The 17,800-nt window shown below is 30.9% G+C and overlaps 2 protein-coding genes across 6 annotated transcripts in view; one reads left to right on the top strand and one right to left on the bottom strand.

The window, feature by feature from the left end:
* Nucleotides 1-1,074: 1,074 nt before the first annotated feature.
* Nucleotides 1,075-3,776, top strand: LOC142229827 (uncharacterized). Of its 4 annotated transcripts, XM_075300404.1 has the most exons (6): nucleotides 1,075-1,221; nucleotides 1,348-1,535; nucleotides 1,594-1,808; nucleotides 1,874-2,433; nucleotides 2,494-2,972; nucleotides 3,045-3,776. In XM_075300404.1, the coding sequence occupies exons 1-5, from the start codon at nucleotides 1,219-1,221 to the stop codon at nucleotides 2,932-2,934; spliced, it is 1,407 nt and encodes a 468-aa protein (XP_075156519.1). In that variant the 5' UTR covers nucleotides 1,075-1,218; the 3' UTR covers nucleotides 2,935-2,972; nucleotides 3,045-3,776. The 4 variants fall into 4 exon arrangements, with proteins under 4 accessions (XP_075156519.1, XP_075156518.1, XP_075156520.1 ...); XM_075300403.1 differs by lacking the exon at nucleotides 3,045-3,776 and having other exon boundaries at nucleotides 2,494-2,997; XM_075300405.1 differs by lacking the exon at nucleotides 3,045-3,776 and having other exon boundaries at nucleotides 1,085-1,221; nucleotides 1,360-1,535; nucleotides 2,494-2,997.
* A 4,884-nt stretch (nucleotides 3,777-8,660) lies between these two features.
* The window catches only part of rsh (Rap GTPase activating protein radish), a 119,690-nt gene continuing 110,550 nt past the window's right edge, over nucleotides 8,661-17,800 (bottom strand). The window contains exons 16-19 of one of the 2 annotated variants that reach the window (XM_075300041.1): nucleotides 14,477-14,700; nucleotides 14,104-14,410; nucleotides 12,212-12,421; nucleotides 8,661-12,147 (exon numbers count right to left, since the gene is read on the bottom strand). In XM_075300041.1, the coding sequence (XP_075156156.1) occupies nucleotides 11,552-12,147; nucleotides 12,212-12,421; nucleotides 14,104-14,410; nucleotides 14,477-14,700 (1,337 nt within the window). In that variant the 3' untranslated portion in view covers nucleotides 8,661-11,551. The remainder of the gene's footprint in view (nucleotides 12,148-12,211; nucleotides 12,422-14,103; nucleotides 14,411-14,476; nucleotides 14,701-17,800) is intronic. The other variant, XM_075300040.1, reaches the window with a different exon arrangement.

Genomic DNA, 17,800 nt, shown 5'->3' with positions numbered 1-17,800 from the left:
ACTAGTCCAATTCCTATACTACAAATTTATAAGATAGTAGGGCTGTCATTCGGGATCGATTTTTATAAATCCCGCGATTCGGGATTTCAAAATGTAGAATTCGTAGATTTTCCGGGATTAGGGATTCTTTAAATATTTTAAGTAATAACAATCTACAGCGCCAAAAAATTGATAAGTTTAATTCAATGTTATTAACAGAAAACAACAAAAAAGCATAAGAGTAAATTGAAAAACAATTTTAACGAACAATTAGGATTATGATCAGATTAGGTATATTTTCGTACACTTTCGGTAATCCTTTTGTTTTTCTTGCAACACTGCAACCAAAGATTATCTGAAATAACAAGATGTCTATATGCTTCCTCTTTTTTTCCAATAGACTCATGAGTTTAGGTCCATACATGTATGAGAGAGTTGGAAAAAAATGGGTATGATGTTACGAATCTAAAAAAGAAAAGAAAATGAAGAATTTTCAATTTGGTTAATAGACCTGTTCCTGCACTCTTTACATTCAACATTTATGCCAAAAGAAATTACTTCAAGTAAATTGTGTTTATTTTTATTTTTATATGATGATAAAAATGGCAATTTTAACGGTTAAACTGGAACTTAATACGCACCTTACGATGTAAATCATTAAGAGATGTCTATTATGTTCCCTGGTGTTCTTTCTGCGTTAAGTTTCCTACAGTTTTTCTGAGAAAATAGGAATTTTTACTTTACAGTTTTAATTTTGGAAACACGCCCGTAGTAGCGGCCAATTCAAAATGTTTCCCTCTTTTAACTTCTTTATTAGTCAATTGTTGTTTTTGTATCTCTTTTTGTTCGTGTTTTTGTCTAAACGTAAAATTTAAGAGTCATAAATTATTACACATTATTGGTCCCCCGAACACAGCTATTTACACATATGATTGCTACGAATACAATTTTAAAGATGAATTGGAGAAAATGTTGCAAAGAAACCTTCCAACAAGCAAAATAGATAACGAACGTGTGTGAACCTAAAGTCGTGCACTTTTATCTATTCAAGAGCAAGAGGACATCTTGTTATAATTACATAGTCTTTGCCAACACTGAAACCGGTATCAGCTGACAGTGTTGGGAGGAGTCATGATTGCTTTGCATATACAAACAATGTTAATTTTTTTACAATTTTTGAAAGAGTTCTAATAAATTACTTGGTAAACTAAAAAACACACGCACTCGATCGTTAAAAATATGGTACTTTAAAGGAACATGAACTTCAACACTATTTGAATAAACTTTGTTTATTTCGTCATCATACTGTACAAAAACTTTGCTTTTGTACAGTATTCTTGTCACTAAAAGTTTATTTCGTCATCAAAGTTTCCCTTTCAGATGGCAAACATGTCTGATATCCATAAAGTCTATATCGATTCCCACCTAATACCAGAAATTGTTTTAAAACTTGATAATGAGCAACTAATTTCACATACAGCTGAACATTGTGGAGGTTTAGATGGCTTTATGTCAGCTCTTTATAACATATCACTGAAAACAAGAAGTCCTCAAGGGTAAGCTATAGAGGTTGAACAGAAAAAAACTGTTTAATGTTAAATGTGTACTTTTTAGTGAAAAAGAACGTTTATTAATAGCAAAATTTATGAGAGGAGATTTTGCATTTCGAGAGTCGAGTAAATCCTATATACAATTTGCCAATGAAATCTTTATTTATGCAGAAGTACTCTTAGAATTTGGCAAGCTTTTAAATGAACTGAAAGTAGCTACATTGAAAATTAATGATTTTGTGCCACTATGTTACAAAGCGGAATTTGGTTTTATAGAAGGTATCCATATTACTTTAGAGCCTTAAACACGCTTACATTAAGATACTGCTACTCTTATTTCTTAGGTCTTAGTTCCTCCTTAATGGAGAAAGAAGCCACTTTGGTATTGGAAAATCTTAAACCTTTGGGTTACAAAATGGGACCTCGCCTTAGCTTGAACCGTGAGCACCTGTTAGCTATGTCCATACCATTGGCAAAATACCATGCATTATCATATGCCTTAAGGGCCTTGAAACCCGAACAATTAGATCGCTTGAAAACTGGTCTTACAGTTTTGCCTTTCAATTGTAGCCCAGGCGAGGAAAAAACTCATATTTATACAGTACTCTATCGAGTGGCCTTTGAACGCTTTTTTGAATTTTTCAATCGTAAAGTCGACACAAGTTCTTCTCAAAAGAAGACTGAAAGTGATTTGAAGTTAATAACACATTTGCATAAACTAAAGGAGAAATATTTTGATGAGCCCACACGATTGTTAGAGCGGCTAAGAATCAAAATTGAAGAAAATGATGAGGATCGAAAATTTGGTGCTATTCTCCATGGGGACTATAATCGCAATAATGTGTTGTTCAAGTATTCTACTGAGGGAGAAGGAATTGAAGATGTGAAAATGATAGATTTTCAGGTACGTCTCCATTCAGTTGCCACAATTCCATTACCCTAATTTATTTTCTTGTTTGTGTAGGAAGTCCGCTATGGATCTCCTGTACTGGATTTAAGTTTTTTTATGTACTTCAACTCTAGCGACGATATGCGAACTGATGTTTGGCCAGAATTACTGGAAACATATCACTCCAATATGTATGCCACACTGGAAATGATTTTAAAGGCGGCAGACAAATCTGCTAAAGACATCGAAGAGACTTTAAAATGCTATTCATTTGAAAAGTTTAAGTCACATTTCTCTCGTTTTGCTTTTTATGGTGTTATGATATGCATGCATTTTTTGCCTTGGATGCTTTGTAGCGAAGAGGAATGTTCACGATTATCGGATTTATTTGCCAGTGATATCTCAGGAGATGAATTTCGCATTTTATCTATTGAGGCAGGTGGCGATGAAGTTAATATGAAGATTTTGGCGGTTATTAAACATGCTTGCGAAATGGGCTATATGGATAATTTATGATGCTATATTCCAAATTTTTGAAGCCTAAACATTACAGAGTAAATAATATTTTTACATTTTTAATGACTGTCTTATTTAGAAATCCAAACTGTGAATATTTAATTTTGTAGCGCATCGAATTATTTCTTTAACTTTGGGGGTGGTAAAGTGCATTTTGTTGAGGCGGATATGGATAAAATGCAAAATTTAAATAATCTACAAAAAATTTGCGTGAAAACTTGGCGAAGAAGACTAATTTCATTCCTATCAGCACAACAATCCCATTCTTTCATTTTCACCTTAAATAGAGAAATAATTAGAACAGTCTTGATTTCATTGGGTAAATCTGAAACTGTCAGAATATTCAATTCTTTCTTTAGTTGTTTCACTTCTGCATAAAACAACATTTAGCTTATTACTAATTATATTATTATTATTAGATTATTACTATTACGAGTGTTAATATTTAGAACTATTGGACAAGAAAGAAATTGTGTGATATCCTATTTGATGCAAGCATTTGTATACATATAACAATAGTTAATGGTTATAAGTTCCATGAATTAGTAAACGATGAGGGAAGACATCCTTATACAGCGAAAGCCTAGGGTATCCTATAGGCAAATTTGCCGATGCATTTAAAGCCTTTGCCGAGACTTTAGCTCCGCATTCTTTTTGTGCGCATAAACTATAGTCAAGTAGCTACAATAGCTTTGAATTAAAGCTTGATATTAAAATTTTAGTCCTTTGGTCAGCCAGAATACCAACTGTCAAAAAAATTATTTTGCATATTAATATGTAATTGAATTCAAAAACTTTTGTATGTTTTTTTATTATTTAAAATGAATTACCAAGCCTACCTACATCCATTATAATTTTACTGATTTCTTTAACTTTTCGTACATTAAACGGCTGTGTCACAAGTGAACCATTTACAGTGTGCTACTGTATGATATTTCACCATATCATCCCATTTTTTATATTTTTGGTGGTATTAACAGGTGGCGGATTAACAGGTTGTATTATCGCACGGCTCTACAACTATTGGCTATGCTTTGTTAAATCATTTTGAAGAATGACTAGAAAATATCTAAGGAAGAAGAAGAAGAAGAAGAACGGATAAAAAATATCTATGTATTCCAATCAAATGTGCATTAAACATTGAAATCGGTAAAACACATACCGTAAAATTTACAGATGTAAATTTATAGACTATGAGACATTTTTTGCTACTGAAAAAATGTAATTTCAAATACATTTCATAAATTGACCATCTTAGACTTTGGGATTCGAAAACATTCGTTTCCCAGCAAAAAATGGAGCACTATTTCAGCAGGATTGTGAGGGAGAGAGGCAGTACCAACAAATGTACACTGATTTTTGTGGGGGATGTCCCGATTTAGAGCAGCTTCTTCTACAGAGCGCTGATATAATTGCTCATTTCAATAGAAATATTGCTCAAAAGTGATAAATAATCTTGAGCTTCATATTTTATAGCATTGTTGATATGAAGGAAAACAGCACTACTTTTCATGCATCTATACTGAATGAATTGGTTGCAATAACGTAAACGAATGATCATAAACTACTTTGATTACTCGTTTACCTTATTTTCACCGACACATGCAGTGTGGATGCTCTGTCTAATTTATTGTTTACCAAAAAGCGCAACTAAACTCTTTCTTCCGAAGTATGTTTTGTTGGGTTGTATCTTTTGGTCATTGGTTTTTTGCTATTATAGCAAACTTGTCTGCTGGTTCAACCAATAAATTTACAGATACTATGATTTCTGATCTTTATATAAAAAAACATACACACACAATATTTCTTATGATCACAATATTTTTCACGTCATTTTATTGTCCAATACATTCCGCTTAATCTGAATTCAAATATCTCCATCACATGTTCCCTCATGAACGACCCGGAATCTTGGTACTGATCTACCAACACCCAATGAACGATTTCTCATTGCCTCGCATCGCATATTGTTGAAGGAACATCGGGAAGATACAGTTTTTTGTTCGCCTTCAACCGAGATACAAAGTGGACGATATATTCTTGAACAGGCTCTTTCCTTACAGCTGATAGTTGGCAAAAACTCATCTCCTCTATCAACATCGTCTTGCATACGAACCGGACGGGCATCCGTTTGTAATAGCATAGTAGCAATCGATAATACAAAGATTAATTTGAACATTTTGTAAATTGTTTTGAGACTAATAACGAGCAGAATAAAGATAGATCATTTATATACGTTACCTTGGTATGATATGAATAGTGATTCCGAAAGAATTCGAATCACTTGTGTCAATATGCCTAATATAAGGTCTTTAATTTGAAGCTTACATAAAATTTCTCTGGCTAACCTTTTAACATTCGATTCTCATGACAATTAAGCAAATAAATACAACAAATGTTACAAAAAAAGTGAATGTAGGTCTATGTCAAGAGAAATTTACTTTATTTTTCAATAGAATATAAAATGAAGGTTTCCGAGTACCGAATGGGCTCAAATGAAATCATGCATATATTCTAGAGAGTAAGACCTACATCAGAGACATATCCTAAGCAGCAAAAAGTCTTCCGCAGATGCAAATGTAATGCTTAAAAATATGTATAAAACAAAAATTAAAAACAAATGGATTTTCACATGAAAATAAATAATATATCCCCTTGTCCCTATAGGATGTCCATGAGGAATCTACAAGTAATAATCACAATATTGTTATTCAAAATAAAACTTTAGTTAATATTAGAAAGCAAATTTTGTTGCTGAGAAAAGTTAAGTAATCTTTATTCTTTATGTCCTTTGCAGCGATTTTTCTTACAATACATAGAAAATTCTTACCTTTGAACAGAATGAAGTGAATAAATGAACCAATTTCTTTTAATATTTTTATAAATTTCATTTATACATATTTATTTGCAAAGTTTTTGTTTTAATACTACTTTTTTTCTCTCCGGTTTTTGCTATTCTCATTATTGTGGGTCAATTTACAGGTTCTTAAAATGTTAGTGAAAATTTGTATTCGTAGATTTTGTTTAGAATTACTGAACGGACTTTTTCTGGATTATTGTGTTTTTGTGGTTTATAGGGTAAGAACATATAAAGTTAGTTTATTTACTATTTTATTTGCTTGGAACAATTAAAGAATGTTTAAAGCTATAGAGAGAGAGAGAGCACATTTAAAAACGTTTAACCATCATTCTTTATTGATATTGCGTAAAGACTGGTTAGTTATTCTTTTTAGATTAACCCATTTTGCTTATTAATTTCCAAATACGGATTTTCACAATATATTCACATAACAATATGTGAATATATTGTGAAATATACCTTAATGGTTTCCGTATATCAGGAAAATAGAAACATATATTATTTTTACGTTTGTAGACAAATTTAGCGGTTATGGTTTGGGATAAAATTTAGGTTTGATGGTATAAAATTATTTATTGGGAATTTATTACCTTATTTATATATGTATATGTTTATTTGGTGGGTTTGTATTATTTTATTACATTTTTGTTTATTTTCTATTAAATGTTTTGGCTATTTTTCTCCTGTTACAAATGAAATATCTCATTTAGGACTTATTTATTTATTTGTTTTCTTTTTAATAATCTTAACTATTTTACGCACACACATTTTGATGAGCTTTTTGTCATTTGTTTGGTTTAGGTTTCGATTTTAAAGAAATTTTATAAAAAAAATTGAAGTCTAGTGAAGAATTTGTAGTAAGTACTAAGAAAATTCCTTGGTTAATTATTTAAGTAATGAATGATTTAATCTCTGCTATCGGTTGCTATAATAAGTAACCCACATTTCTTCAAAAATTTTAAAGTGAATTCGATTTTTTGTGGACATTTTAAAAATTTAGTTATCATTATTCAAACTTTTCAAAATGATGAAAAAGCTCTGTGAAAAACGTAGATCTGCAAACCGTTTTAATTTCTACCAGCTAACAAATTGTTAGCGGTTCTTTATTACATTACAATTCGGCTATATTCTTCACTAAGTTTTAGAATTTTATATAGAAGATTGAGAGAATTATATCTCTAGACAAACACAAATTCATCATTTAATGATCGTAAATGATCCGATTTCGTACGTAATGTATACTCGAAATTTGATTCCAATGTCCAATAATAACACAAAACTTTGTTGATTAGCTGATCTCGATTTAAAAATACTTCTTGATGCAAACATTTTGTTATACATATCATTCACAAAGAAATTTATAAGTAGACGCAGCAGAAACAATCCGCAAAAAGTCTGCATAAAAAAGTCACTGTTTTCTAAAATAGCAAACATTGACTGCTATGTTTTAAGTCTGATTACACTAGAACATGAATTAGTTTGTTTGAAAAACAAAAAATTAAACAATAAACTAGAAATATTTATTATATTTGTCCATAAATCTAAATATTTATCAAATTAAGGCATAACAAGCAAACAAAATGTTTGTTGATCGTGTTTTGGGAGCTTTGAAGAATATTAACCCTCCGATGGGTTGTAAGGTCCCTGTGGAAGTTATTTCTTAACTTTGTATTTTACATGTTCTTTCCTGGATTAACTAGTACAGGAAGTGATAAATCGTCATATTTGAGATCATATAAAAGACAGAATTATGCATGAATAAAAGTCCACAGGGACCTTAGCACCCATCGGAGGGTTAACAGTTCTGGATAACATTTTGAAAATTTACGAAATGTTGTTTGCTAGACCATGCATTACAAAAATCCAACAGCATTTTTCTGAGAATGAATATAGTATATAGAATATAGTAAGAATATGTATTAACGGCCATTTTCATGTAGCTCCGTTAAGCTGTGACTGCCAGTTCGCAGTAAGTAAAATGGAAATATCTTCTCTCTAGTTAATTTTAATTGAAAAATGTCCAGCAGTTAAGTTCTTAATTGGCATATGGAATATATGAGGGTAAGTAACTTTACTACAAAACAAACGTTTGGTGGTCTATTTAATTGGGTCTAAGAAAATATGAAGCTTCGAATTTTTGGACCCAAGTAACTTTTTAAAATTCTTTTTTCTTCCAGCCTTCAATATTCTTATATAAATATCTAGCAATCATAAAGTTTTATGTTATATTTCGAAAAGAGATCTCAGTAAAAATTAAATACTGTTAAAAGAAACGTTTAAGAACTTTTAAGAATTTTCTAGATATATTGCTAAGGTTTCATATGTATGTATATATATAATTAATTATCATATACAATATATAATAACGTATCTAAGCAGTATCAAAACATTTATTTATCTATGTGTTAAATTGTTTTGGTTTACGTTTTATGTTAAATATACTAGTTATTAAACAATTTTATCTTTATAAATTTAAACAATTTGTTTTATTTTGTGTATAGAGTAATTATGTATATAAGTAGTTCATTTCTTTTGTCAGGGATTAAATTTACTTTTTTGTATATAAATATCTATATACGTTTGTTGTTTTATTGTTTATTAAATAATTAAATTCAATTTTATTTTAAATATAGTTTCTCTTTTATATATATTTTTTTTAATTTTTCATAGTTTTTCTTTTGCTGAGTCCTTTTGCAAATTTGTTGTTTTATAAATTTCTTGGCATTAAAATCTATATAACATTTATAATATTATTAATAATAGTAATTAACTAAATTGTTTTCTTTGAGTATTTTTACAATATATGAAAATTTCAACATTTAAAAGCATTGAGATTTTATTGATCTTTTACAAGTATTTTTTTATTTTTGTTTACAAATGCAGCTGGTAAATAATGTATTTTGATAGTAAACAAAGTTTAATATTGCTCGTTTCTTGTTTAAAACATAATCCATAGATTTCAAAGGAAGGATTTGGGTTTAGCTTAACAAAAGTTCTATATAAAAAACGAATGTTTTACCCAAGCCTAAAGCTGTGAATAAATGGATTTTTGCAATTAACCCAATAACACGAATCAATTTTTGTGGGGCACCTAGTGAAATAGTGACATCAGTGAGGGTATTTAGAATTTTAGCCCAGTTGTCATTTAATGAGCAATAAAAATAGAAAAATTATAGAAAATGACATAGCCTACTGCCTAATTAAAGTTTTGAAGCTCACACGAAGTATAAAACCATAAAAATTATGGACTTGAAACATCAATTTCTGGTCAAAATTTTTATGAGGACATGTTTAGGAAGCATTGATATTTTATGATTCAGCTATGAGAAGGACATACCTCATTATTAGAATAAAAATGAAATAGGGCTGCACCCATTCGATGGAAAGATCTTTCAGTGGATCCATCTTGTTAATGCATTATGCTACAAGTGGTAAGTGATATACTGCAAATACCGTATAACAGTGGTTTTGCTGAAAACACTTAAATTAACCAATTTACACACAACGAAAAAATACTTTACTCCGTAAAGAAATGAAAATTTCGGTTGTCTAAAATTTCGTTACTCAAGAAAGAACAAAATGTTATTTTTGGACGGTGGAACATTTTTGTCGCAAAAATATTGTTTCCTCGGCAAATGTATACATGGTTGTCGAATATGGATTTTTGAGAAAATAGCATGGTTGCCGCAAACATTTTACATGTCCCCCGTCCAAAAATAACATTTTGCTCTTGCAACATGGTTGAGGTAATCATATTCCTTCTCTGTGTGTACGGTGGTCATTTAAATAAATTGGTTAAATCTATGAAGGTTAATAATAGTTATTCAATTTGTGTACTTGGTCGTTGTATTGTACAAGAATCAATAAAACGAAAAGAAACAAGTATTACTTAAAGTTAAACTGCACTGAGTTTGTTTGAAATGTTGAGTTGGTACAGAACATTCAATGTCATCTCGTTATTGCATCATGGATTCCAAGTAGATTAAAAAAAAAACAAAATATTTTTAAAACAATATTAAAATTAAAAAAAAAACACTTAAATTATATAAACAATAAATAATAGAGCTTTTTGGAAAATGGCAGCATTGAGAAGCAATGCATTTTGGGAGCATCGTTTAAAGTTTACTATCAACTTAAACCTACAAGCTTTTATTTTAGTTATTTAAAAAATTTGTGTGTGTATGTTTTTATGTCTTTTTGTACAATAGTTTCTCTTTCTATACATATTTTATACATATGAGTTTTTCTTTTATATTTGGTTTAGTCTTTAATATTTCCAGTAAGCGTAACATTTAGGGGTGTTTCATATGGATAGAGCTTTTAATAAAAAAAGTTCAATCGATCAATAAGAATTTGAAACTCTTTAGCCATAAAAATCATTGTAATGTTGACAAGTATTCCAAACACATACAGCATGATATTTATATTTTCGCCTTAGAGACAATAAAATAGGATGGATGTGACAGTTAAAAATTAGTTAGTAACAATATTGACAGTATGTATCAAATACTACACGATTGTTTGATTTATATTCATTTTATTGATACATATAGTGGTGGAAAAAGATTGAAAGGGATTGGGAAGGCTTAAGGATTTCAAAGGATCCAAAGTTGTCCAAAGTATCGGTAGTCGTGATTTTCTTATGGGAAGGACCGAATGTGTGAATTTCACTATGGGGAATGTCGTCTAATTGAAATTCTTGCTATTTCCCTAGCGGTATATGGTGTTATGTGTAGTTAATAATTTGTTCATAAAGTTTAAAAAATTTGGGTTTTTAACGGATTTCTTAACATTTATTACAAGAAGATTGTTTAAATCAGACCCTTTTTACGAAAAGAGAATTTAATGAACATCTAACGCAAGTAGACCCAAGTAAGGACAGAAAAAGGGGTTCATTGTTGATAGAATAATATTACGAAAATGGTGTTTCCAAAAACATAATAGAAATTTAGTACATTATCGGAGGATAAACCATCGTTTGGTAAAATTGTTTTATTTTATCGTCTGCACCCAGAGAAAGAATATGATCACCTCAAACATGTTTTAGGAGCAAAATGTTATTATTGGGTGGTGACCATGTAACATGGTTTACGCAACCATGTTATTTTCACGGAAATCATGTATCTGTTTCCGGAAAGCAGGTTATATTTGACGAGAAAATAACATTTTAGTTTTATCGATAAGCTGAACAAGTCATTGTAACAATGATTGAGATAAATCACAACTTTGTGTTAATTTGCCTGTTGTGATCAATTATTCATTGCAAGCTTTTTTCGTGAGTCAGGAACTAGCCAAGTGGAAAAGCATAAATAAAAAACCATGGTCTCTTTGAAACCCAGTACAAACGAAAATATAAATTTAAATTCACATTAGCAGAACTTTTGTGTATGGAAGTAAGTGTAATTCGAAAAACTAACAGCTACATTTGAATTATGCCAACTTTCTCTAATAACGACATTTCTGTGATTGTCTCTTCCCAATGTCGACTAATAGAAATTGATTTGAACTTAACATTTAAAACTTCTTCCCACACTCACTACTACCGGCTGATGAACCATCACCAGCCCAACGCCGTCTTCTCGCCTCCTTGGCCGCCTGCATTTGGGCTGCCACTCGGCTGGTGGTGGGAGTTGCATCAAAATCATTGTAAAATTCCACCTCATCATCGGCCGTGGAATCGTATGAGTTTGAAACATCTCCACCACTGGCCCCACTGCCACCACCGCGATCAATATCGAAACTAACATTCTTACTATCTCACCCACCCCGATGATGGACTTCCGCCTCGGCGGATTCTTGGCTTCGCAACTGTTGGCGATACTCATCCAATTCCTGCATACGATATGTGCCCAAGTTCACTTGCATCATCAAAGTCTCCATAATGCGTTCATTCTTCAATGCCTTCGATGGTAAGACAATCGACAGTAGTTCACTGGGTGAAATGCGACACAAATTCAGGTCTCGTGTTAAACGCTCCATAATGCACTCGAACTCAAATTGGGTATCCTTATTGGGATGGACTTTCATTTTGGAAACCTTGTATTTGGCCCAAGCCAACATGGCTTCAAATTTCCTTATTTCCGGACACTGTAGCTCTCGGCACATTATCATTTGGACCATGGACTCGGATAGATTGAGGAACTCTGGACATTTAAATAAAGCATGGGCCTTATTCTCAACAAAGGACAATATCATATTGACCAGCTCGGAAGCGGAAGTGTAACGCCAATAGTAGTTTTCCAAGGATATAAGCATGGGACAAACGACTTCTATGCGTAGAAATTGTTTGCAATGATGAAAGCACGCCTGAAGCAATTCTGGAAGGTCATAATGTTCTGCAGCGCAAAGTAGACCTGGAAAGCAAAATGCCCAGTGCTTGAGAAATGCTGAGTAGAGAAAACTCTTCGTTGAACTTACCTGGTATAGAGACACAAGTCAAAGGACATGTCCCCGTATGTAAATAGTCCAAGAGCACACGAAATGTATCCGGATCAAATTCAATAATGGTGAATTCCGTTTGAGCCAATTTCGCTCTATCCACTTTCTGAGCATCTGCACACACAGACAGTCTAGGTACAGCCAAATTATTACCCGATTTATCCTTGTCTTTTTCTTTGCTATCCCTGTCTATAGTTTTATTGTTGTTGTTTGTTGTTGATGATGTTGTGCAACGTAATATCAATAAACGGAATATTAAAATAATAATAATAAAAAAAATAAAATGAAAAGTCATTGCAAATAATAAAGAAATTCAAATCGGCGCCAGTGGCATGAGATGTGGTGGTGAATATGTAAAACAGCGCCAAAAACATAATTTGCCATTGATGAATGAAGAAAATAAATATAATCAGAGAATCAATTTTTGTTGTTGTTATTTTATAGAAAATGAGTCAAGTTCCAATTTTGGGATAGAAGAAAAAACGACGAGATATGCACACAGAAACGCATACAAGAATAAAAAGGAGTTTTTGGGTCCAAAAATAACAAGAAGTAAAGAAAATTATGAGACAAGATTAAATTGATGGAAATGATTTGGGATAGTTTTTTTTTTTTTGGGGGGGGGGGGGGGGATATACGAGCAGGAAACCAAGGAACTCGGTAAGGGAAAATGGTTAAAAACAGGATAAGGGAGGCAAGACACGAGAGGGTAAAAAGTATAATGACATGACGATCATATTGATAATGAAAAAATGTTGAGTGTTGCATGATTCGAGAGAGTTGAAGTAAGTTTCATATTTCATATTTCATTGAATTCGAAACAAACAAAAATATTGTGCCATTGAAAACGATTTATCAGTTAAAAATTCCACATTTGTATTATTTTCATATTGAAAATGTACGAAAAAAATGGAAAGAAGCACGTTTTTGAAAGTTTAAAGTAATAGGTAATTTGATCAATTTTGGTGTAAAGAAAAGTAGGATTTTTCCAAATAGTGAACATTTAATTTCAAATTCAATGTGTACGAACAAAATTAAAACAATGAGTAATAAAATCGATTTTTATTCGAAGTGAAATTCAATAAGTTTGGATGAATTGTTAGAGTAATTGAAAAACAATTTTTAGTTTGACAAATGGTTGTGAATTAAACCAAAATTTAAATATTATATTAAATTTATTTTTCCCCCATTTATTGAAATTTGAAGGCGTGGAATATTTTCGGATTAATTTCGATATTTGCGACCGTTTATTATGAAAATGGAATAATTTGTTTACGAATTGAGATGATATGAATGCCAAAAGAAAAAATTAAAACAAATACACAAATTTCGAGAATATGAACAAGTGTGAGGGATTTTTAAAAGATTGTGATTTTTAATTAATTTACAAGTCCAATTCAAAAACATAACATTTGTATTTTAGAATGTACCAAAGATAAAGATTAGTGAGTAGGTTTAGTAATCCCAACAACAAAACATTACAAAAAAATTTAGATAAACGAAGTAAGCCAATTCGGTATAAAAATAATATTTGTACATATTCCAAGGCATTTTAATAAATTAAAATAAATTTATAAGAAAACAAGCCAACCAAATTATGTTAAATATCGAGTAAAAATGTTTACAAAAATCCCATACGTTACAGCAAACATTCGGTTAATAGGGGTTTGTTTTTACAGGGAATAGTCAACAGATTTTTGTGGTTTATATGTGTGATGGTAATAGTGGAGGTGGGTAGTTTAATGTTTGATATTGAATTGAGTTGAGTTTGGTTTTATTTTTTGGATCAAAAGGAAAAAAAAACACACACAAAAAAGAGACGAAAAAACACACATCGATATATTTGTAGTTATGTGGACTGAAACTCTTACTCGAACAATCTGTTGATGATATCCATTTCTTTTTATCCTCCGGATTCAGTTGATTTGTATTTTTGTTGCGTATGGATCGACCCCAGCCGGCAGTGATGGTACCCAGACGTGAGAATGCCCTCTTGACCATAGGTGAGGAAGGCACACTTTTCGGCCGTATCGAATCGGAATCGGGCACGGTGAGATAGTTATTACTTTTGGGTTTTTGATTTTGTGGTGAAACCAATGAAGGCGCTGGACGCGCAAATATTTCAGCAACTGGGATTTGTGGTGAACCGAAACCGGTTTGTATGCCATAAAGCATTTCCTAAATAAATATTCAATGTTTATAAGTTATTTCTTTTTAAAAATCATTGAAATTTTTTAAAGTTACCTGAAACACTCTACTTCGAACACCCAATATCGCCCGCACACCAATAAAACGGGCTTTCTGCTTCGATTGTCCCACCAGAAATGTGACATCAAATAGGTGAGCATTTGTTAGGCACGATGGTTCTATATTCAGAAAAACTCGCGTAAAATCTTTCGCCAATTGATCATAGTCTTCGAATTGATCACGCACGGAATCTAACAGAGGTGATGAGGGTCTCATATGACCTAAACATTGAGTGAGGGTTAAAATTAAAATCAATATTTCATACTTTTTAGATATAAAATAAAATAATAATAATAAAAAAGGTTATCAATTTTTAAGGGAATTTACATGCACTTCATTTCTTTATAAGCCTAGATGTCAGTATGTATGTACATGGGAGGGATCATTCATTTTGGTGAGAAAATCTTTAAAAGATAAAAAGGGAATATAAAGTCATTGCCTACTACCAGGACAGGAATATTTATAAAATTTCATTTTTTCTAAAAATATATCAGGAATATAGGTCTTAGGGTCTTAACATAGTGGCAACTATAAGGTAATATAACATTCTATGAAAATGTAATTGGAGCTTGTATATATAGGTTCATATACGCTGAAAGAAGAGTTTTCTTTTCTGAACGAAATTTCAGACAGACAGAAATTTCAGAAAATAAAAAAAATATTAGAAATATTCGTTGCAACGGGTTTATTAGATTGGGGGTATTTTGTTTGTCTAAAATTTCGTTCCGTTGGATAGTATTTTTTCTTTGAGTGTAAGGTAAAAAGAAAACCATAATGGAAACCATAAAAACTCATACTATCAACTTTTTTTTGTTGAGATAACTAGATTTACTTGTAGCTTGTACAGTTTTTAGAACAATAAGCTGTTTATTTCCATTATTTATTTGCAATTAAATAGGTTCAAACCTCTTTTCGAGAGAGGAAGAAGAAGTCCTGTTAAATCTTAACCGACATAAAAAAGGATTAAAAAATAATACTTTGTTCCAAATTTGAAGAGTATCGTTAATGAAATCCTTTTGGTTGTTTTTTTTTTTTTGGAATCAATTGCTATATATCACTGTTTTGGTGATATTAAAGCCTAGATAAGTCCGAAACAGGACTGCAAATTTTGCCGATTTATCGGCATTTTGACGACTTTTTACTCAAAAATAGCAAAATGCCGATTTTCCGATTTTTGCTCCAAAAATGACGATATTAGCTCCGTTAAAAAATTTTGAATAGAAGCAGTTCGTTTACACGTTTAGAGCCAGGCAAAAAGAGTTTTTGCTGGACATTTCAGACATGTAGGAGCTATACCTCATTTCACATCTACATCTACAGTATTAGTATCACGGTTACCACTCGTGCCAAAAATAATCTACCACCAAAATTTAAATCTTAACCGACATAAAAAAGGATTAAAAAATAATACTTTGTTCCAAATTTGAAGAGTATCGTTAATGAAATCCTTTTGGTTGTTTTTTTTTTTTTTGGAATCAATTGCTATATATCACTGTTTTGGTGATATTAAAGCCTAGATAAGTCCGAAACAGGACTGCAAATTTTGCCGATTTATCGGCATTTTGACGACTTTTTACTCAAAAATAGCAAAATGCCGATTTTCCGATTTTTGCTCCAAAAATGACGATATTAGCTCCGTTAAAAAATTTTGAATAGAAGCAGTTCGTTTACACGTTTAGAGCCAGGCAAAAAGAGTTTTTGCTGGACATTTCAGACATGTAGGAGCTATACCTCATTTCACATCTACATCTACAGTATTAGTATCACGGTTACCACTCGTGCCAAAAATAATCTACCACCAAAATTTGTAGAAAATGTTAACAAAAATCTGTCAGAATAAAAAAAAATATTTTGAAGTTTTTGTGGTTAGTATATAAAAAATTATTTATTTATTTTATTCAAAAGAAATGTTTTATATTGAATTTATCGAAAATTTTGTTAACCTTTTATTTCTACAGAACAAGTTGTCAAAATTTTATTTCTATAGAAAATTTTGTCAAAATTTTATTTCTATAGAAAATTTTGTCAAAAATTTATTTTCATCGAATACTCAGCATTTTATTTTCATAGAAAATTTTGTCAAAATTTTATTTATATAGAAACTTTTATTTTCATTGAAAAACTTTATCAAAACTTTATTTCTATGGAAAACTTTCTCAAAACTTTATATCTGCAGGAAATGTTTGCACATTTTTATTTCTTTCGAACATTCTTGTCAAACTTGATTTCTATAGATCATTTTTGGCAATTTTTTTATAGTAAATTCTTGCAAAATTTTATTTCTAAACCAATTTTTGCAAAATTTAATTTCTATAGAAAATTTCCCCAACAATTTATTTCTATAGAAGATTTTGTTAAAATTTTATTTGTATAAAAAATTGTACCTCTTAATTTGAGAGTCAATCAATAAGAGTTTTTTTATGTTATTTTTATGCAAAACTGAGTTCATTACGCTTTTGTTGATGCAATGCATAGTTATGTATGTTAATTTTCTGTTCGTTATATGAAATTAATACTTTTGGTTTTAAGCAAAAAAATTAGATTGTTTTAATATAATTTACATTAGAGATTTTTTGACGATTTTTAAAATGGAAGTGACGATTATGACGATTTTTGCGGAAAAGAGTGACGATTTTTCTTGAAATTTTATTGGCAGTCCTGGTCCGAAGTAAGTACCATTCGGTACTTATGGCGTATACTATATATTAATTGTTGCATATTGCCTATGGTACGTATGATGCCACCAGAAAGTATTTTTAATTTTATTACAATACCAGTAACTTATATGGGTCAATAATTACCAAAGCTATTATGTGATACCATTATCTGCTAAAAAAAAAAAAAATCATCGTAGAGGTTTTTATATTAGCATATAAAAAGGGGAACTTTTTTCTCTTTCTCTTGAAAATGAGCCCTAAATAATACAATATTGAATACAAAAGTATCCCTTATTATCGCCGACCCTCTCACCACTCTTAATGCAAAATTTCCAACATATCTTAAGTTTGATATGGATAGCTTTAAATATCCCATTTACTTTATTTCCCCCAGGACCCATTTTCTACAGAATGTTAGCCATTGCTTGTAGTTAACGATGACTCCATTAAAAACGATGCATGCCTTCTTTTTTTTGACAAAAAAGTGATCAAAGAAACTGAATTTATGCTTTTAATTTAATGAAAGGACATTGTCAACCCCATCCTTTGCAAAAATGTTGGTGTCCTAACTTCAGTCAAATTGCCATATCGATAAATTGTTTAACAAATTTTTTGGTATTTCCGTTTTTCATCTGTCAAACCGGAAGTTGTTACATTCCCCTTT

Source organism: Haematobia irritans, chromosome 3, assembly GCF_050003625.1.
Source record: "Haematobia irritans isolate KBUSLIRL chromosome 3, ASM5000362v1, whole genome shotgun sequence".
Lineage (NCBI taxonomy): Eukaryota > Metazoa > Arthropoda > Insecta > Diptera > Muscidae > Haematobia > Haematobia irritans.
Note: the sequence above shows the minus strand (reverse complement) of the source record. Positions and strands in the feature narration are given on the sequence as shown.